At 41.5% G+C, this 21515-nt stretch overlaps 1 protein-coding gene across 2 annotated transcripts in view; it reads left to right on the forward strand.

Annotated features, from left to right (window-relative positions):
• The window catches only part of ENPP6 (ectonucleotide pyrophosphatase/phosphodiesterase 6), a 118717-nt gene that overhangs the window by 34508 nt on the left and 62694 nt on the right, over window positions 1-21515 (forward strand). For both annotated transcript variants that reach the window (XM_032413670.1, XM_032413671.1), the window contains exon 2: window positions 19847-20026. In XM_032413670.1, coding sequence (XP_032269561.1) covers window positions 19847-20026 — 180 coding nt within the window. The remainder of the gene's footprint in view (window positions 1-19846; window positions 20027-21515) is intronic.

Raw genomic sequence — 21515 nt, forward strand, 5'->3', positions numbered from 1 at the left:
ATGTAATGAGCACATGAGGTGACCCAAGAGCAAGAAAACAGTCCCACCGATGATGGATTCTTGCCTTAAAAAAACTGAACCTGATCTAATCAGACCTCTAGATTGAACTAGTAGTTTTCAAGAAATATAGGAGATGAAGGAACATGTTAATATCACCGCAAGAATATAATAGGCCAAATCTACAATATGAGACATTTTCAGGACAAAAGACCCAGTTTTCTCAATTAAAAAAAAAAGAGAGAATAAATAATAAATAAATAAAATAGAGGAGAAGCCTTGCTGGTTAAAGGACACTAACAGCCATGTCCAAATACAATATGTGGTTTTGTTTGGACCCTGAGTTAAAGAGATCAACTGCACAGGCATTTATGAGATAATTAGGGAAATCTGAACATGGACTGGGTAACAGATGATATTGAAGAATTATCATTCATTTTATTGGGTGTGAAACAATGTCATTTTTTAAAAAGTTCTTCAGTATGGGGCGCCTGGGTGGCTCAGTTGATTAAGCGGCTGCCTTCAGCTCAGGTCATGATCCCAGGGTCCTGGGATCGAGCTCCAGCAAGGGCTCTCTGCTCAGCAGGAAGCCTGCTTCTCCCTCTCCTCCTCCCCCTGTTTGTGCTTTCTCTCTCTGTCAAATAATTAAATAAAATCTTTAAAAAAAAGTTATTCAATATAAGAAATAGGATAGAAGTATTTAAGATTTAAGATATGATGTCTGGGATTTGCTTTACAATTATTCCAGCGGGGGAAAGGAAACCTGAAATCAAGGCAGAATGTCCTTTGTTGTTGTTTATCCTACTCTTTTTGTACGTTTGAACATTTCCATAAAAGAGAACTTTTAAACCTTAAGCTCTTCAGAAGAGATAAACATACACTTAGCCCAGAAGCACTGTAAGATTTTGCCATGGGTGAGTCAGCCTAGAGAGAGGCCAAAGCCACCGTGCTAAGGCTTGGTGCTCAGAGCCATGCACCCCTGGGTCGGGGACCTCACTCTAAAGGGTTCTGAGGCAGCGCTCTCAACGGCCAGGACCCTGGCCAGGCCCTGTGAGCTGAGAGTGAGGAGGGCCAAGAGGCCAGAAATGCCCACAGAGCCTTGTGTTGGATGCAGGGAGAGGAACCCTGGAAAAGGTAAAGGACCCAAGTGGTGGCAATCCAAGCCCGCTGCTGTAGACAGAGAAGGCTCGGGCAGCTTCTCTGCCCAGAGGCACACGGGGCGGGAGGTGGGTGGGTGGGGGTGCTGGGAGCAGAGCTAAGGACGAAACCCTGGCAGGACTCAGTCCCCACCTCCATCTCTGCTGCTCCCTTCCCTCCACGCACATTCGCCCCGACTGCAGCCTGAGGTCCTCCGTCCAGGGAGCACGTCTTCACTCTGGGGACACGTGTTCCCAGCCTGGCCACCAAAAGGAATGGGGTCTCCAGCCTGGGGAATGCGGCGGCAGGTGCCTGACCTGCACAGCCCGGATCCTGGAGCACCTGTCACTGCAGCCACGAGTGGGCCCCGGCTTGGCATAGGTGGCCCCCCTCTTCCCACTCACTGTAGTCAGAGAGGTCTGGTCGTACAAGCTGCTGAATGGACCGTGTGTTGGGGGGAGGCATTTCCCCAGGGGCAGGGGTGGTGGCTCCCGGAAGGGCACAGGGGTGCTAGAGAAGTTAAATGCTCACTGCAGGGACCATTACAAATTGGGGTTCAAAATCACTTACCTTAACGCAAAGAGAAAGGAAGAGGAGGGTCGTAAAGGGTAGGATAATAAAACACTGAATAGAAGCAAATACTGAATAGAAGCAAATAAGAAGAAAAGTGAAACAAAACAAAGATGAGGATGGGAGGGGCGGTGGGTGAGGACGTGGAAACAACACGAGAATTACAATGAGTGACGTTCAGACTGGGCGATCGCTCCCGGCTCTGCAGGTTGCGGGGTTCACTTTTGCTGCAGTGACTGAAGGGGCTCCCCTGAGTGCGCGGCCCCTCGGCTCCCCGGGCCTCGCTGCCTGCCTCGGCCCGGATTCCTGGCATGTTTAGCATCTTTCCAAACAGCTTTAAGAATCCTGGGGTGCCTTCAAACCGTGAAATGCAAAACCGAAACGCGAGGCGGGCCCAGGCGCGAGGCTCCCAGCATCACCCTGGTGTAGCTGCGGGTGGCGGTGATTTTTGTGACCGCCAGGAGAGGGCAGTGTCGGGCCAGGCATGTCCCCGGCACAGGGGCGACGTTTTCTCAGCCCTCCACGGTTAGGTTCTGAATGTGGGATTCACCCCTTCCAAACTTTCCTGAGCAAGGCACGTATGTGGCGGTGCTTCTTTTCCCTATTCCTTCAAGGATTTGGGAGTCGGCCTCGGACCGTGCTGTGTAAACACGAAATAAGAGGCGGCCCAGCCTCAGCCCTCCCTAGGAGCCGCTGATACCTGCACGCCCTTTGATAGCATTGCCCTGTAAAGGGGGATTTAGGTGATGGTGTGCATCTACCAAATGCCTACCGTGTGTTAACGGTCTAGCTACTCCAGTTATTTAACTCTGCGAGAAAGTATGATTATCTCCATTTTTCAGATGTGGAAATGGAGGCTCATTAAAGTTAAATGACTTGTGTGAGCTCCCACGGCAGGGGTAGGATCCCGACTTTGGTCTGGTGGGCTCCAACATGCCCTCCCCTAGGCCACATGCTTCTCACAGGTCCTCAGGTCCTGCCAGTTCTCATCCTGCCTGAGCTTCTATGTTTGACTCAAAAAGCTCCTCTGTTCCCGTGGTGTCAACTCTTTGGACTGAGAAACTATCAAGATATCAAAAAGATACTTCTCACACCTAGCCAAGTGAAGAATTGCTCATTTGAGTTACTCTTTCATCCGCAAGGCAAATTATCTTTCAACACATTTTATGTATGCTAAGAGCACCCAAGCAGAATTATATACACAAATCATTAGGTGAGGCGTAGTGTCAACTCCAAAGCCGACCATTTACATGCTGATCGCTGGTGCTCATTGATCAGAGCAGATAAACTGTGGCTACAGTGATGACCTAAACTGTTTTTTCCTCCCATCACTTGGGAAGCTGGGAAGCTGGGAAGCTGGTCTCCCTTCTCCACAGCCACACCTGGCCCGGGGTAGTGAACTGGGACAGGCCAGCATCATACCTCACACATTCTAGCAACGACAAACAAAACTAATCACACTGACAAAAGTTAGTTTTCTTCCATTTGCTTCCCACCAAAAAAAAAAAAAAAAGCACGGTTGGGGTGGAACAGTTTTTATTTTTATAGATTGATGGGTCCACACTAGATTGAGCCATTGACATTGCTGGTTACCTCACACTCCTGAACAGCTGAATTTGATAATTCTTTATCGGTTTCTGGAATTAATGGTTGATCCAATAATATTTTGATATCTGGTCCCTGTTGTTGGAGATCACCCATCGGTCATCCCAGATTCTACGCCAGTTGAAAAGCTGGATTGGAGAGTGTGGGTTGGATCCAAGAACTACATGTGCCTTTTTTTTTTCCTTTACTGAGTTGAACTCTCCATCCTTGCTCCCCACCCCTCCCCCAGCCACAGGTGGGACAACTGTAGAACTAGAATCACCCCCTGTCCCCCCGCCCTGGCAAGAACTGCTGTCCTGGGTGAGAGGAGAGAATGTAAACACTTGCAGGCAGACAGGCTGGGAGGGGGGCTGGAGCCTGTTTAATGGTCAAGTAACCACCCCAAGTAGTGTGAGGAATGTGGCCAATCTTATTTCACCGGGGGAGAGGAGGACAGTTCAGTGGGTGGGGGGGAAAGATGGAGGCTTTATCACCAGGGAGACGGTGTTTCAGGATAAAGGTATTGGCTGAATTTCACTCGTGTATGCAAGAATAAGGGCCAGGAATAAGAAGTTTCTCCTTCAAATACCTTCCATCTCCAGAAGTCCCTAGAAGTACTCAGTAAAATGGGAATGTGTCTCTCAAAACAGATTCCATCTTAATGCAATAATTAATTCAGGCTTGTTTCTAACTGTGCACAGAGGTGAGGATAGATTAAATTGTTTGGAAATTTCTTTGAGCTTTGATTTTTAAAAAATCAGCTTTCCTAAAATAAAAGCGCCAAAACTTACATTTTTGTCCTTATGCAGGAATATAATTTTTGTTTCTTTTCCTGTATTCTGGTTGTTAAATAATTGCACCAATCGAGGGCATGCCAGAAAAATAAAACCGTGCATTTTTTTTTTTTTTGAGTCCAGTGACCTCAAAACTATGAGTGTGAATGTCTCTAATAAAAACTCTCTCTCCTTTTTAACATTTGGGGTTATTTTTGTTGCAGTACCTACACTTCACGCTATAATCAAAGCCTGTTATCTCGGTCTTGCAATATCTGTGACTCAGACTCTAATCATGACTGTGTCTGGCACATAGATCAGTAGTGGCATTTAAAGACGTGCAAATTTTGAGCTTTTCTTTCAACTTGACCTTGCATATTTCATTTGAAGCCCCTTCCTTAACATACCAAATTCTGTCTTTGAACAAGTTAAGAAAATGAGATGTAGTTCCCAACTGCGGTGATCCTTAAAACCAATTTCAACTTGTAAGTTAGGTGCTTTGAGCAATACATTGTTAATTCTTTCAAGTCTCTTGGGTATCAAGTAGTCATTGGAAAGTTCACTGATCTAAATAGGGTCTAAACTAACCTTTAGAACCTCCAAATGCTCAGAAAAAAGTGCTGAGAGGGGTCTAGTAGTAGAAAGCTTAACTTACAACATTCTCAGGTTGCCTGGCTCTGAATCAGGTATATAGTTATTTCTTGGAGCCACATCCATTTGAGGTGTTGTATATACATTCAGTCTTTTAAATGCACCCATTAACTTGAGACTCCCGGATTTCAGACCTTTGGGAGCCTCTCTTTTCACAGCTGGACTTTTTCCAGAGGAAGAGGGAATGTATGATCCCTATCTGTTTCGTTGGTATCCCTTGTCTGGCGGCATTCCCTTCTTTAGAGATATTTATGGTAATGTTTGTGTATGAAAGTCAACTGTAAAAGATAAAAGTGTCTGGCTTTCTGGAGATCTGTGCACTTCCATGTGGTTACCTTGGTGAGAGTCTCAGAAGCAAACCTGGGTTATGAGGCAATTTCTCTTACGATGACCGAGTCCTGATGGGCTGATAAACAGCCTGGTGGCTGGAGAGGGGGTGGATGCTGGGAAGCATGAGGGCACTGAATCGTGGGATCTGGCTTTGAATTGGGCCTCTGCCTTCTTACCAGCTGTGTTTCCACTTTGAACCTTAGTTCTCCGCCTGCAAATGAGGGTAACAGTACCCATCTCTAATTAGAGTTATGTTGAAGACTAAGGTGAAAGCATAAAGCACCTAATTCCAGATACTTAGGAGGTGGCCAAGAACTAGTCTTATTACTAAGCTGATCAGTCTTATGACTAAGCTTATTACCTGTCAAATTGGTTCAGACCTTTGGCCTTCAGGTGTTAAGCCCTCCTGAGTGAGTCTAACTTGGTCTCTAGCGCCCCCCATGCATTGCCCCAGTTAAAGTGCTTCCAGAATTGGCTGAGCCCTGCATCCTTACACCTGGACGGAGCCGGTGACCTGAAGCCATCCTGTCCTTGAAGGTGGAAGCTTTATAGATTGCATAATAGCAAGCTCAGCAGCGGCTGCAGCCTCCCTGTGGACTTATTAAGCGCTGTCCCTGTGGGCTTATTAAGCGCCGAGGATTGTATTGAGTGCGGGTTCACACACTGGCGAACTACTGTTAGTAGATCATCCTGGTTAAGAGCAAGGACTCTGGCTCCAGGCTCCCTGAGTTGAATCCACTACTCCTGCTGTTGAAAGACATCAAGAAAGTTACCTCTCTGGGCCTCAGTTACTTCATCTCTAAAGTGGGCTAACAGTAGTACTTATCCCCTAATTTACTGTCAGGATTAGATGTTATGTTAGTTTCCTAGAGCTGCTATAACAAAGCACCACACGCTGTGCACCTTGGAACAACACAAATTTATTGTCTCATAGTTCTGGGTGCCCGCAGTCAGAAATCAGGGTGTTGGCAGGGTCACACTCCGACTCAAAGCTCCAAGGGAGTATCCTTCCTTGCTCCTTCTAGCTTCTGGTAGCTCTTGGCGCTCCTTGCCTTAGAGATGGCTATCTTCTCCCTGGGTCTTCACACATCTTCCCTCTGTGTGTGTCCACCTCTGTGTCCAAACTCCCCCACCTTTTTTTTTTTAAAGATTTTATTTATTTATTTGACAGAGAGACAGCAAGAGAGGGAACACAAGCAGGGGGAGTGGGAGAAGGAGAAGTGCGCTTCCCACCAAGCAGAAAACCCGATGCGGGGCTCGATCCCAGGACCCTGGGATCATGACCTGAGCCGAAGGCAAATGCTTAACGACTGAGCCACCCAGGCGCCCCCTCAAACTCCCCCTTTTTATAAGGACATCAGTCATCTTGAATTAGGGTTAATCCTAATGACTTCATTTCAATTTGATCATCCTCTCTAAAGATCCAATTTCCAGATAAGGTGACATTTTGAGGTACTAGGGGTTAGGACTTGGATGTATCTTTTGTGGGAGCACACAATTCAACCTCTAATATAGGAACTGAGAACAATACTTGGAACAGAGCCAGCACTGCCTATGTGTTGACAATGTTTATTTTTAAGACCACATTCCAGCCAGGAAGGTACTGTTATTCCCATTTTAAAGATGGAAAAAATGAGGCTCTGAGAAGTTAAAGATTAGCTTCAATTCCCACAGCTAGAAAGGGGGAAGACCCCTTAGCCCAGACCCTGGTGTGTCTGACCACATGCCTGCCATCTCTCCACGTAGCCAAAATCTCCTGTGTGTCCATAACGCATGGTTGTGACACCGATTTCCAGCGGGTGGCCCCAGAAGCCTGCCTGCAACTCTGGCCTCAGCCTCTCGAGTGCTGTCCCTGGGTGAAAATGTCTATGTTCTAAAAGAATCATTTCCCAGATCCTCACTAGTATTTTAGAACCTGTATTTATATCACCATGTTTCGACTAAGCTGATGGGCCTAACATGTAACTTCATTTTTCCCTTTTCAATGAGCTATCCGAATATCGATTAGGCACGCCCCATTCATCCAATGGAAACACCTGTGGGCCCCAGGAAAATATAACGAACGACTTTAGAAATTAAAGATTCATACTACTTTGTAGAGGTGATTATATATCAGAATTAAGAACGCTTTTGTAGAGTAAATTCCTCTACTGGTTCCTCATTGGCTGTGGAACCTGAGTGTTTAGTAATATAATAGGCTATGGGGTTGTTTTCTGCATGTATATTTACAGACATAAGTAAATGGTTAAAAAAAAAAAAAGCCAAGAGGTCTCCTCTTGAGATCAGCATAAATTTATGTTCTGGAATATAAATATGACCGCTAACTCTATTGTAGTCATGAAAATTGAAGAGCAAAGAACATTGTATTGAAAGACAGGTGATCAGAGTTCAAGTTGCTTTTGTTCTCTTTGCCCCTGCACCCGATGCACCACTTGTTAGCACTGTGACCTTGAGCAAATATTCGACACTTTCACACATAATATGTACATAATGAAGAGTTATTTCTTACCTCTGAGTGTATAGGTAGACAATTAGACCCGGAGGCCACCCGTGGTCGCCTTCATTTCTGAGATGTGTGTGGGACCGTAAATACAAGGCCCTGTGGTGGTGACATCAGACTCGGGTGGTGCCTAATACTTAGTTAAGGACCCTACTCAAGAGGTCAATATGATTTTCTTGAAAAATCTGTGCCTTATGGTTTTATTTTGTGCTGGGTCTTCTCTATTTGTCTATTTGCCTGACTCTACCTCCCCTAGCCCTCCTGGAGCTCCGAGAGGCTGACCTTCTAGGTGGCCTCAGCTGGACAGAGGGAGGGGTTTGAATTCAGGAGACTGGTCCTGACTCCTGGCTCAGCGCTGGCCATGCTCTTCTGCTTGCTCTTCAAGTCTCCGTGGGGTGGCGGGCAGGGGTGCTGGCTCCCTGCCACACTAATCTTGGGTTGCCTCACCATCTCTTGTTGGTTTTCCTAAACGCTGGCCACCCCTTTGTAAATCGCCCCTCTCGGCAAACTGTACCATCTGTTTACTGTGCCAGGACCTTGACCGAATCAAGCCATGACTATCTTGAATTGCCCCAGCACAGCGTATCATTAAGAGCATCTCACCCTTTAAGGAAAGTGAATGATGAGTGATGGAAAGCAGAACTTTGTTTTACCTGAATAAGAAATCTCCCCCTCTCTCATCTCTTCTTCATTTTGTGCTTGCCATCACTTCTGTGCAGTACTCTTTGTGCCTGAAAAAGTCCTCCTTAGCTTTCATATCCCAGCTCCTCTAGAGGCTTTCCCTGACTCTTGCAGGCTGAGTTGGCCTCCCCTCACTCTGCATTCCTTGCAGGCTCCCTATGTCCCTCCTAGCCCACTCCTCGCGCTTCACTGTTCCTATGAGATAGCAAAAGAGAGGGTGCTTTTCAGCACGACAGTGAGAGCTGCCAGGTAAAATACAGGGTGTCTGGCCACATTTGAATTTTAGATAAACAACAAATAATATTTTAGCAGAAGTATGTTCCATGGAATATTGGGACACACCTATAGGGAAAAAATTCATTGTTATCTGAAATTGAGATTTAGCTGGGAATCTTACATCTTTGTCTTTTACTTTTTTCTTTCTTTTTTTCCCCCTAAAATAAACCTGGCAACTCTAACTACAATGGCCTTCTAAAGTGGGTGGCTCCTGTTTAAAGAAACACTTTCTTTTCTTTTTCCTTCTTTCCTTTCTCCCTTCCTTCCTTCCCTTCTTCTAGCATTCTATGAGCTAATGAGTATGAAAATTTGGGAGCTGAGCAGGAGCTCTGGAGGACTGAATTTCTTTTGAGAAAATTGAGGTCTGGAGAGAAATTTGGCCAGTAGGCGCTGTGGAGCAGAGAATGGAGAGGAGGTCAATCAGTGAGATGGACAAGGCTGGGATCTTTACAGTGAGGGGCCAAGGAGGAAAATTTTGTCAGGCGGGGGGAGAGGGGGGCGGTTCTTCGTAGAAATGTAATGCAATGTAGCAAATGACTAAGCTTCTTTTCTGGGGTGCCATGTATTATGGAAGCAGGAGTCTAGAGGTGGAGATGCCTGCAATTATGTGGGAATTTGCAAGAATCTTGGGGGAAATAGGGTTGCAACCATTCATGTGGAGAGCTCAAGAGAAAGGAGGCTCCAGCTCATCTCTAGATTATATTTGTTTCTGTGATTCTCCACCCTAATAATAACAATACAAGTTAATGTTAACAGTGCTTACTATGTGCTATGTATATGTATATATATGTATGCGTATGTGCATATGTGTGTGTTTGCACATATGTCTATCTATACACAAACACACTCCTCGCTCTGTTGAGTTTGAGTAAGCACAAAATCCAATTACCACAGTTGAGTTAAATAATACCAGTTCTCCAGCAACAGGATTCTAACTTCACTTGCCACCCCATATTCACTAAAATAAATATGGCAACCTTAATTGTAGCTATTGTAGCATAAAGTATAATTCACTGCTGGCTCCTCAGTCCACCAATCACTATGTACATAACAAATGTACATCATGATCAGTGACCAATCGCATCACTTCTTTCAAAGTCTGTTGGTAATTTGTTGTTGCACATGTTACTTAGTTCATGCACAGACAGCAAAACATGTAATTGTGTTGCCTCCTCACCTCCCAGGGATAAACCCACATAATTTAACTTTAATGGACTCCTGCTGCTGGATAATGCTCCAGGTCACCCTAATTCTCTTCAACACTTGAACAAAGGTGGGAAATGTGCTTTTTACTACAAAAACATTTTCAGTAACCTAGGAAATAGACCAAGGAGCTATTTCAACTTTTAAAAGCCTATTTTCTTAGAGGGACTGTTGACTAGGCTATTGGTGCTACAGTGGGAGATCATGCAGTTTCTTTAGCTAAGTTTTGGAAGAAATATGACCTAAACATGCAGCCGAAAATATCCATGCATCATGGAAGCAAGGAATATGTGTATGATGTGGCAGAAATGTACTGCATTGTGCAAATAACTTTGTAGGATCTGAACCCAAAGTAAATGGACTCATAGAGGAAATAATTGATCATGGGGATGTTGACATCGGGCACCATTGAAGACTGTCACCATGCAGCCAGGGGAACTTAGCAAAGGCGAACTTATTGACATAAATGAAGAAAGCAGTTGTGATGAGAAGGAGGAAGATGTCCTAAAGTGACACCAGCAAAAATCTTCACATTAAAAGAATTCTCAGAGATATTTCATGACATTGAAAGCACAAAGGATAAAATGTTTGAAGCTGATTCAAACTTAGAAAGGGTAGGACAGTTTGCTAAGGCAAGGAAAATATGCTCACTTTTATTGTGTTATATCTTGGGAAGAAGGCAAGCACTGTTCAAACCAGTCTGATAAGTTTTATTTTTACAAGGAAATAAGACTCTTTGTCAATATTTCTAATGTTTTAAATTACACTGTACTAATAAGTGTTAATTTTACTATTTTCTTCAATTCTCTATACAGTTATTACTTACAGTAAGAGAGTTTTTAATATTTTGACAAAAATACTAGAAGCCATGGAAGAAGTGTAATTTTTCCCACTGATTATTAGGATAGTTTTGCATGGTTTCAGATTGCATGGTCATTTTTTAAAAATTTTAATTCCAGGATAGTTAACATACAGTGTTCTATTAGTTTTGGGTGTACAGTATAGCGATTCAACAGTTCTATACATTACTCAGTGCTCATCACAAGTGTGCTCCATTCCCATTCACCTATTTCACCTCCCCCCATAACCATCTGCTTGTTCTCTATAATTAAGAGTGGTTTTTTGTCTCTTTTTCTCTTTGTTCATTTGTTTTGTTTCTTAAATCCCATAGATGAGTGAAATCATATGGTATTTGTCTTTCTCTGATTGACTTATTTCATTTAACATTATACCCTCTAGATCCAGCCATGTTGTTGCAAAAGGCAAGATTTCATTCTTTTTATGGCTGAGTAATATTCCATTGTATATATCTACCACATTTTTATCCATTCATCAGTTGATAAACACTTGGGCTGCTTTCATAGTTTGGCTATTGTAAATAATGTTGCAATAAACATAAGAGTGCATATATCCCTTGGAATTAGTGTTTTCATATTCTTTGGGTAAATACCCAGTAGTGGAATTATTGGATCATATAGTAGTTCTATTTTTAATTTTTTGAAAAACCTCCATACTGTTTTCCACAGTGGCTGCCCCAGTTTCATTCCCACCAACAGTGCACGAGGGTTCTTTTTTCTCCACACCCTTGCCAACACATAGTTTCGTCTTTTTACTTTTGGCCGTTCTGACAGATGTGAGGTGATATCTCATTGTTGTTTTGATTTGCATCTCCTTGATGATGAGTGATGTTGAAGATCTTTTCATGTGTGTGTTGGCCATCTGTATGTCTTCTCTGGAGAAATATCTGTTCATGTCTTCTGCCCATTTTTAAATTAGATTATTTATCTTTTTGGTGTTGAGTTGTAGAAGTTCTTTGTACATTTGGAATACTAACCCTTTGTTGGATATGTCCTTTGCATAGATCTTCTCCTATTCAGTAGGTTGTCTTTGTTTTGTTGATTGTTTCCTTCGCTGTGCAGAAGCTTTTAATTTTGATGTAGTCCCAATAGTTTATTTTTGCTTTTGTTTCCCTTGCCTCAGGAGACATATCTAGAAAAATGCTGCTGTGGGCAATGTCAAAGAAATTACTGCCTGTGCTCTCTTCTAGGATTTTATGGTTTTAGGACTCACATTTAGGTCCTTAATCTATTTTGAGTTAATTTTGTGTATGGTGTAACAAAGTGGTGCATTTTCATTCTTTTGCATGTAGCCGTTCAGTTTTCCCAACATCATTTGTAGAAGAGACTTTTTCCCATTGCATATTCTTTCCTTCTTTGTTGAAGATTAATTGACCATATAATCGTGGGTTTATTTATAAGCTCTTTATTCTGGTCCTTTGATCTATATGTCTGTTTTTGTGCCAGTACCATACTGTCTTGATTACTCAGCTTTGTAGTATATCTTGAAATCTGGGAATGTGAGACCTCCAGTTTTGTTCTCTTTTTCAAGATTGCTTTGGTTATTCAGGGTCTTTGTGTGGTTCCATACAAATCTTAGGATTGTTTGTGCCAGTTCTGTGAGAAATGCTGTTGGTATTTTAATAGGGATTGCATTAAATATTTAGATTGCTTTGGGTACTATGGACATTTTAATAATATTTGTCCTTCCAATCCATGAGCATGGGATATCTTTCCATTTGTTTGTGTTGTCTTCAATTTCTTTCCTCACTGTTTTATAGTTCTCACACCTCCTTGGTTAAGTTTATTCCTAGGTATTTTATTATTTTTGGTGCAATTGTAAATGGGATTATTTTCTTAACTCCTCTTTCTGCTACTTCATTATTGTTGTATAGAAATGCAATGGATTTCTGTATATTGATTTTGTATCCTGTGACCTTACTGAATTCATTTATCAGTTCTAATAGTTTCTTGGTGGAGTCTTTAGGGGTTTTGTTATATATAGTATCCTGTCTTCTGCAAATAGTGAAAGTTTTATTTCTTCCTTACCAGTTTGGTTTTTTTTAAAGATTTTATTTATTTATTTATTTATTTATTTATTTATTTATTTATTTGAGAGAGAGAGTGAGCAAGCTAGCAAGAGAACAGGAGGGGGCGGAGAGGCAGAGGGAGAAGCAGACTCCCTGCTGAGAAGAGAGCCTGATGTAGGGCTCAATCCTGGGACTCCAGGATCATGGCCTGAGCTGAAGGCAGATGCTTAACTGACTGAGCCACCCAGGTGCCCCTTTCTTACCAATTTGGATGCCTTTTATTTCTTTTCGTTGTCTGATTGTTGTGGTTAGGGTTTCTAGTATTATGTTGAATAAAAGTGATGAGAGTGGACATTCTTGTCTTGTTCCTGAACTTAGGGGAAAAGTTCTCAGTGTTTTACCAATGAGTGTGATGTTAGCTGTGGCTTTTTCATATATGACCTTTATTATGTTGAGGTATGTTCCCTCCAAACCTACTTTGTTGAGGGTTTTTATCATGAATGGATGTTTTACTTTGTCAAATGCTTTTTCTGCACCTATTGAAAGGATCATATGGTTCTTACCCTTTCTTCTATTAATGGGATGTATCAGGTTGATTGATTTGCAAATATTGGACTGCCCCTTGTATCCTGGGAAGAAATCCAACTTGATAGTGGTGAATGATCTTTTTAATGTATTGTTGGATTCAGTTTGCTAATATTTTGTTGAGGATTTTTGCATCTATGTTCATCAGAGATATTGGCCTGTAGTTCTCTTTTTTTGGTAGTGTCCTTATCTGGTTTTGGTATCAGAGTAATGCTGGCCTCATAGAATGAATTTAGAAACTTTTCTTCCTCTTCTATTTTTTGGAATAGTTTGAGAATAATAGGTATTATTAACTCTTCTTTAAATGTTTAGTAGAATTCATCTGTGAAGCTGTCTGGTCTAGGACTTTTGTTTGTTGGGAGTGATTCAATTTCATTGCTGGTAATTTGTCTGTTCAAATGTTCAATTTCTTCTTGATTCAGTTTTCGGAGGTTATATGTTTCTAGGAATTATCCATTTCTTCTAGATTGTCCAATTTGTTGGAATAAAATTTTTCAGGATATTCTCTTATAATCCTTTGTATGTCTGTGGTGTGGGTTATTTCTCCTCTTTCATTTCTGATTTTGTTTATTTGAGTCCCCTCCCCCTGCTTTTTTTGATGAGTATGGCTAAAGGTTTATCAATTTTGTTGATCTTTTTAAAGAACCAGCTCCTGGTTTCATCGATCCATTCTATTGGCTTTTTAGTTTCTATTTCATCTATTTCTGTTGTAATCTTTATTATTTTCTTCCTTCTACTGGATTTGTATTTTGTTTGTTCTTTTTCTAACTCCTTTAGGTGTAAGATTAGGTTGTTTGAGATTTTTCTTGTTCTTGAGGTAGGCCTGTAGTGCTATAAGCTTCCCCCTTGGAATAGCTTTTGCTGCATCCCAAAGAGTTTGGATCATGCATTTTCATTTTCATTTGTCTCCATGTATTTTTTTTTAATTTCCTTTTTGATTTCTTGGTTGACCCATTCATTGTTTAGTAGCATGTTATTTAACTTCCATGTATTTGTGGTCTTTGCAGATTTTTTCTTGTTGTTGATTTCTAGTTTCATAGCATTGTGGTTGGAAAAGATTCATAGTATGACTTTGATTTTTTTCAATTTGTTGAGACTTGTTTTGTAGCCTAATATGGGATCTATTCTGGAGAATGTTCCATGTGCACTTGAAAAGAATGTGTATTCTTCTGTTTTATGATGGAATGTTCTGAATATATCTGTTAGATCCATCTGGTCCAATATGTCATTCAAACCCACTGTTTCCTTGTTGATTTTCTGTTTGGATGATCTATCTGTTGATGTAAGTGGGGTGTTAAAGTCCCCTACTATTATTGTATTACTGTCAATTACTTTCTCTATGTTTGTTATTAAGTTGCTTTATGTATTTGGGCGCTCCCCTGTTAGATGCATAAATATTTACAATTGTTATATCTTCTTGTTCCCTTTATGATTATATAGTGTCCTTCTTTGTCTCTTGTTACAGTCCTTGTTTTAAAGTCTATTTTGTCTGAGGTAAGTATTGCTGCCTCAGCTTTCTTTTTACTTCCATTTGCATGATAAATGCGTTTCCATCACTTTCACTTTCAATCTGTGTCTTTAGGTGTGAAATGGGTATCTTGTAGGCAACAAATAGATGGGTCTTGCTTTTTTATCCATTTGGTCACCCCATGTCTTTTGATTGGAGCATTTAGTACATTTACATTCAAAGTAATTATTGATAGGTACGTACTTACTACCACCTTGTTACTTGTTTTATGGTTGTTTCTGTAGTTCTTCTCTGTTCCTTTCTTCTCTTCCTCTCTTCTCTCAGGGTTTGTTGACTTTCTTTAGTGATATACTTGGTTTTATTTCTCTTTATTTTTGTGCATGGTCATTTTTATGGTCCTACACTACCATGCAAAGGGAGAACTGCATATCTATATGTATATATCACAATAATTATCACCATCCTCATTACTCTGATGAGAAAATTGATGCTTCAGAGAGTCTAAGCTACTTGTCCAAGGTCATGCAGATAATAAATAGTAGAGCTTGGATTTACATCTATGCCGTCTGTCTCCAAGACCTGCACCCTTAACCATTATACTACAATGTTGCCCCTACCAAGCTATGAGCACTTCAAAGACAGGGATCATAGCTTGTGATCTTTAAATGCCTGGCATGTAGACATTTGATAAACACACGCTGAGTGAATGAAAAACAAAAAAGAATAAATGAAATAGGAACTATAAAAGGAATTAACATTTATTGTTTGAAAATAATGAGAAAAAATTAAGACCAATTGAAGACTAAGTAGCAGCAACCTTATAGACGTCCATCAGTTATAGATAAAATAGACAGATCTGAAGTCATCTCATTTGATGTGAAAGCCAGCCATTTCTGAAATGTTTGGAAACATATAGCAGATGCAGAGGATTATGGGTATTTGCTAAGAAACTTTTGGTGATGGTCATTACATCAGAACACACTTGACAAAGACTTTGGGGAATAAAGAATGAAGATTTCTTTTCCTGATCCTTTCATACAGTAGTTCTAGGTGTAGAAACTATTCCATGAGCATCCTCTGAGAAAGGCAGGCAGTAGCCCCTGCACTTGTCACTGGCCTGAGTAGCTACTAGCAGCTCCCAGTCCAGTGCAACAGCTCTTAAACTTAGGCATCTATGGATGGGCTTCAAAAGTCCACAAGTCACATAGTGGGCTCTTGATGGACTGAGCATTGGGTGTTCTATGCAACTGATGAATCACTAAATTCTACCTCTGAAACTCACTTTAAAAAAAAGTCCACAAGTCCTTCCAAGTATCAGGTTGATTGCCACATTTTGTGTTAACAAGTTTATAAACTCTACGGGAGGAAAAAAGAGAAAAACATTCAACTGTGTTTGGAAATTTTTGTACCAGGAGCTGTCCCCATTTTCAGATGAGTACTACACCTTCTGGAACAAGTTTTAAAGCCCCAACTGGCTGTCATGTGGAGGAGGAGATGAACAAAAATAGACCTTTACACCATACCTGAAAACCACCTGAGATTTGTGGTTTGTGTCCATGTCAGGAAAGTTCCTGTTGAAGTCTTGAGAAAAGGGTCCAAATAATCAAAATTAGAACAAAGCTCTGTTTGGAAAGCCCAAACCAGAGGAAAATCAAGAAGAGTTGCAGATGTATAAAAATAGATATGGGTCAGGCAGAAATATGGAGATGAGAGCTTGTGGGCTGCAGAAGCCAGTACATTGTGTTTTGTTCTCTTCTGTTTTTACAGCCATAGCATTTGCCCAGGCAATAAAAATGAAAGAACAAGAGAGAGACAGGGTAGGTAAGGAAACCAGCTTGAGTAAGAGCGGACTCAGACTGTTATAAGCACAGACTGCCAGCCTTAATATATTCATGGAAAGAAATCAGCTCATCTGGGAGAGAAGACGCAGAGCAGACATGAGATAGGGAACATACATCCTCTTGCTGGCTTCCATGAAAGGCAATGCTTCCCAGAACAAAGGGATGCCCCTGGGGACTAGCACAGCATCTATGATTAAGTCTTTGAAGAATACACCCTCCCATTTTAACTCAAGGCCCCAATCCACCAAAAGAATAAAACCTACTTTCTAAACAGGGGTCTGAGGTTAGCCTTGTTGAAAGAGCTCCAGTCTACACTTGGAAACCCTATAACTCACACAGAGAGAACTACTGGTCCCAGGACCTTCTTTAGGTACCATTCACTCACAGGAAGTAAGCAGGAACCTCTGTTCCAGGATATCACTTCTAGCCTTTGGAGAAGTGTTGACCTCCTTACGTCTGAGATTCCTTTAGAATGGATGAGCCACTCTGGGCCAGCCTAGACCAATCAGTGTGCTAGATGGGAGCAGAAACCAAAGCCACCCTTAGGGTCCTTGTCTTAAAGACCTTCCCTAAAAAAAAGTCATAATTAAAGTTATCAGAGCTCACTTGAGTCAGTGGGCACCACGGATTCGATTAGTGTGTAAAGGGAGTATCAAGGCTAATGCTACATCTTACATAATGAGGAGGAGAGAAGATCCATCATGAAAAAAGCTAAGGGATTCAGATAACCACAGGAAACAAGATTTCATTATTTGAAATTTTAAAATATGCCAAAACTGTGTGTTAACTGCACACATAGATCCTGTCTCTCCTCAGTGAGGCCCGATGGATATTTCCAAAAAAAAAAAAAAAATGTGTAAGAGATGGAGAATTTAATTTAACAGAAATTCTCTGGAAGAATGTTCTCTCTCTCTCTGTCTCTGTCTCTCTCTCACAAGCACACCTCCCACAATCCAGTCATAAGACAGCCCTACAATCCACAGGAGTCTCCTTATAAATTTTTAGCTAGAGAACAAAAGAGGGTGAGAGAGTTTGCACCCTTAAGAGTCTAGACGGTTGAGTGTGAGTGTTGAAAAGAAGAAAAACATTTTATCAAATGATATTGTGGGATTTCTGAGATATACAATTTATAAGTACTTTAAAAATTATTTTCAGTTGCTTCATTCTTCTTTGAAAGTAGCACCTTGTGGAAACTGAATCATATGAGGTCCCTGCTTAGATTTGGGTTTCAGGCATTTCTTCTAAAATAGTCAAAACAGTTTCAGATAAAAACAGAGATTCCTATACCCACCCCCCCCCACTTGGTATCTCTCCCCATTATCCTAGCCCTTCTAGCCCTTTCCTGTGATTCATCTAGAAACTTCTTGGTTTACTGACTTTGGTAATGCTTTCCACACCCCTTTCCAGTTTTGCACCCTTGCCCAGTGTCTGTGATACCAGCTTCAGATAAGATTCCTCTGTCCTTAGGAGGACTTTAGAGAACATCTACAGGGAAAGACTGAAAAGGACACATTTCCCAATGAATATCACCATGATTATCTTGCCTCGTGAAAAAGGTGAACATTAGTAGGCTAATAAAGAATGTTTTAGGGGTGCCTGGGTAGCTCAGTTGGTTATGTAACTGCCTTCGCCTCAGGTCATGATCCTGGGGTCCTGGGATAGAGCCCTGCATCGGGCTCCCTGCTCAACAGGGAGCCTGCTTCTCCCTCTGCCTCTGCCTGCCACTCCCCCTGCTTGTGCTCTCTCGCTCTGTCAAGTAAATAAATAAAATCTTTAAAAAAATGTTCTAGATACAGGATGCAGTATTTTGAGTAAAGAAAGCAGGTAAGAAATTTTACTCAAGAAAGGGTTCACCTTGATATTATTAAACTTTGATATGCTAAAAACCCATAATCAACCAATAAGAAGTATGCCCCTACTTTTAAGGAGTTAGAACATACTAGAAATTATCCTCAAAAAAGTGGGTGAGAATCCTTCCAAGTCTCAAGCTAAGGTGTCAACCTGGTCCCCTTCTTAGCCCCGGCCCAAGGAAGCCTGTCTCTTTTATGCAGAAGAACCTCTGTTGAGTATTACATTACAAGGCACTTGAGGATGGGGACCACATTTATTTATTTTGAATATCTATGCCTATCACCATGTAGAGCCCATAGGAGCACTGAATACATGCTAGTTGAAGGAATAAATATAACTAAATTCCTTAACCATTGGAGAAATTGCTCAAAGTTTTTATTTTATTTTATTTTTTAATTTTATCAGTCCACATGTGAAAGCTTTGGTCAGGGTCAAAAAACTAACTCTGTATCCTTGGGTAAAAACCATTTTGGTTGGATCTCTGGGCTTGCATGATTTGTAGAAGGCCTGGGTTTCTGGATGAAATAAAAGGTTTTTCCTTTATAATATTTTGGGTCTCCAAATTTTCAAAAATGTATTTTTTATGGTTTCTCTTTGTTTTTGTTTAAAAATAAACTTGTTGTGTGTGTTGGGGTTGGGTAGAGGTGCTCAAGAAGAAAGAACAACAGCAAACAAACAAAAAAAAAGCCACTTTGATTAAGCATAGTTAGTGAGCTCAGTGAAGCATGTTTCATCCTGATGCCAAATGACGCTCACGAAAATTGCAGCAATTTTTGATGCACTTGCCAATGTTTGTGTTATTTTTACTTTAAAGATGTAGCAGATTGCTCCAAAATAAATAATTTAAGCCTAACGTTTCAAAAGAGTCCAAGCGCTTGCATCTTTCACTTCTGGCTTCTCTTCTGGGACTAAGCTGTGCCCAACAGAAGCAATCCTCATTTCTATGTAACACTCCATTTGGAGGGCTGTTTTCTTGCTTTGTTTTTCAAAGTCGAATCTATTTCTCACCATTCTGTTCCAAATGTCGTAGATTCTATCATTGTTCTGCGCTGAAGCCATAACTCCTCTTATTCAGGAAAACAAGGGAATAAACTCCACAGCATCTAGATTCGTGACTTTGTGGGAGGAGTTTCTAAAGGGGTGCTCTGGGGTGAAGATCTAATCCAAGCCCCATGGGAAACTACCATTTCCATATTGATTCATATTTAGATTTCGAGCCATGAACAATGGGTCGAATTTTGTGCACGTCCTCAGTATAACTTAAAATAGGTTGGCAAATTAACTTCACACAAAATGACCCCATCCTCAATCAATTATTAGACTTCTCATTTGATTGCCTTTGTAGTAAAATCTAAGAGAGAAGAAACATCTATGATTTAAAAAAAAAATCAAAAGTAAATCTTTGTGCTGTTCTGTACTTCCTAACTGTGCATGAATGGCTTTTATAAACAAGAGAAAATGGCTTTTATAAAAAGATGAAATATAAAAAGACCAGAACAATAAACTGACAGCCTTGTGTTCTCATTAACGTAGGCCGCCATTGTGAGGTCCATCAGATGATTGGGAACTACATGTGGGACCCCACCACCAACAAGTCATTTGACATTGGTGTCAACAAAGACAGCCTGATGCCTCTCTGGTGGAATGGATCAGAACCTCTGTGGGTCACTCTGACCAAGGCCAAAAGGAAGGTCTACATGTACTACTGGCCAGGTGAGTGTGTTGACATCCACGTCCCTCCAGCCTTCCAAATCTCAAACACTGTGGAGTCTCTGAAGACAAATGATGTGGTTGTCATGTTCGAAGACCAAGTCAGAGTTTGGAAAATGGGATCTTTACAAGAAATATGTCTTATGGGCATGATTTTTAAACTTTTGTTTTGAGCTCTCTAACATCAGACCAGACACAATGCAATTTCCTGATTTCCTTGGTTCAGCAATGTTGCTGTAGTAGATCATGCTTTTTCATGTGCAAAATTTTGGATATCCAAAAGAGATAAATTATGTGTTGCTTCTCTGCTTTACAAAAGAATTTGGCATACTGTTTCTATAGATTTTGAGCTCCCCTGTAATGTTGAAAAGACGATTTAAAGCACTTACAACTTTTTGGTACTGCATTAAATGAGGTCTCTTTGTATTAATATTCCTCCTGTACATCATAGACCAATGAGAAACTAAATTACTTTACTTACTGCAATGAGGTAAGTCATCGTGCAAACTACCCTGGCCGTTGTGAGAAGTCTTCAGAATACTCTCTTCTTGGCAGTCAAAAATCTTGCACTAAGGATGAGAGGATTCAGTGATAACAATATAATCAACTTACAGTTGTCTTCCCATTGGTTCCCATTGGGATTCGTTCTCTAGGTAAGTGGGTAGTTTGACTTCCTGATGTACATGGCTGTAGACACTTTTTTCTGAAATCTTAATGGTATAATACTGCTGAGTGCCACAATGGAAGAAGATATCAGGGGAGGCCTGGAAGAAATGAAGGGATTAATGGGGAGAGGCCACTGGGGGAGTTCACTGGCCTCGGTTGGAGGGCAGCAGTAGCCTGATAAAACTGTGAGAGCACGGTGGGTGGTGGGGAAGGTGGTAGGTGGGGGTCGGGAAGAACAGAGAGAAGGATGAGTAAGCTGAGGCTGAATCACAGATGGCCCACACTGAGGGCGTGGGCCTTCAGCAGGAGTTTAGAGGATGCTGGTTGGAGGTGGTCACGTGGAGAGCTGCTTAGGGCACTCAAGGCTGTGCCAACTCTTGGAGGAGCATGGAACACAGACAGATGGAGACCGTGGAAAACAGACCCACAGCCATGCTGGGGTAAGTGCCCGGAAAACTGCCACAGAGCAGAGACTAGCATCCATAGGTGAGCCCATGAAGGCCAGAGCAGGCTGCATAAATTAGAAACTGGGCATAAGAACAATTAGACACAGGCTGGCTCTGCTGGCAGATAGAATTTCAGGGAGAGCACTGGACTTTCTTCAGAAGACTTGGGATTCGGTCCATAGAAGCTACCTCAGCTGACATGAGAAGAAGCTTTCAAGCAAGGGAAGGCTGTAAGGGGACTTCATTACCTTAAATGGAGACTCAACTTTTCAGAATTGGACATGAGATTAAGAAAAGAAGCCAGTGCACCAGACAAGCTAATCAGACTTGCTGGAGGAGCCAGGCTCATGGTTCAGCCCAGTGTGAGGAGGTCTCAAGCC

The sequence above is a fragment of the Phoca vitulina genome, unplaced genomic scaffold (assembly GCF_004348235.1).
Source record: "Phoca vitulina isolate PV1807 unplaced genomic scaffold, GSC_HSeal_1.0 scaffold15, whole genome shotgun sequence".
NCBI classification, from domain to species: Eukaryota; Metazoa; Chordata; class Mammalia; order Carnivora; family Phocidae; genus Phoca; species Phoca vitulina.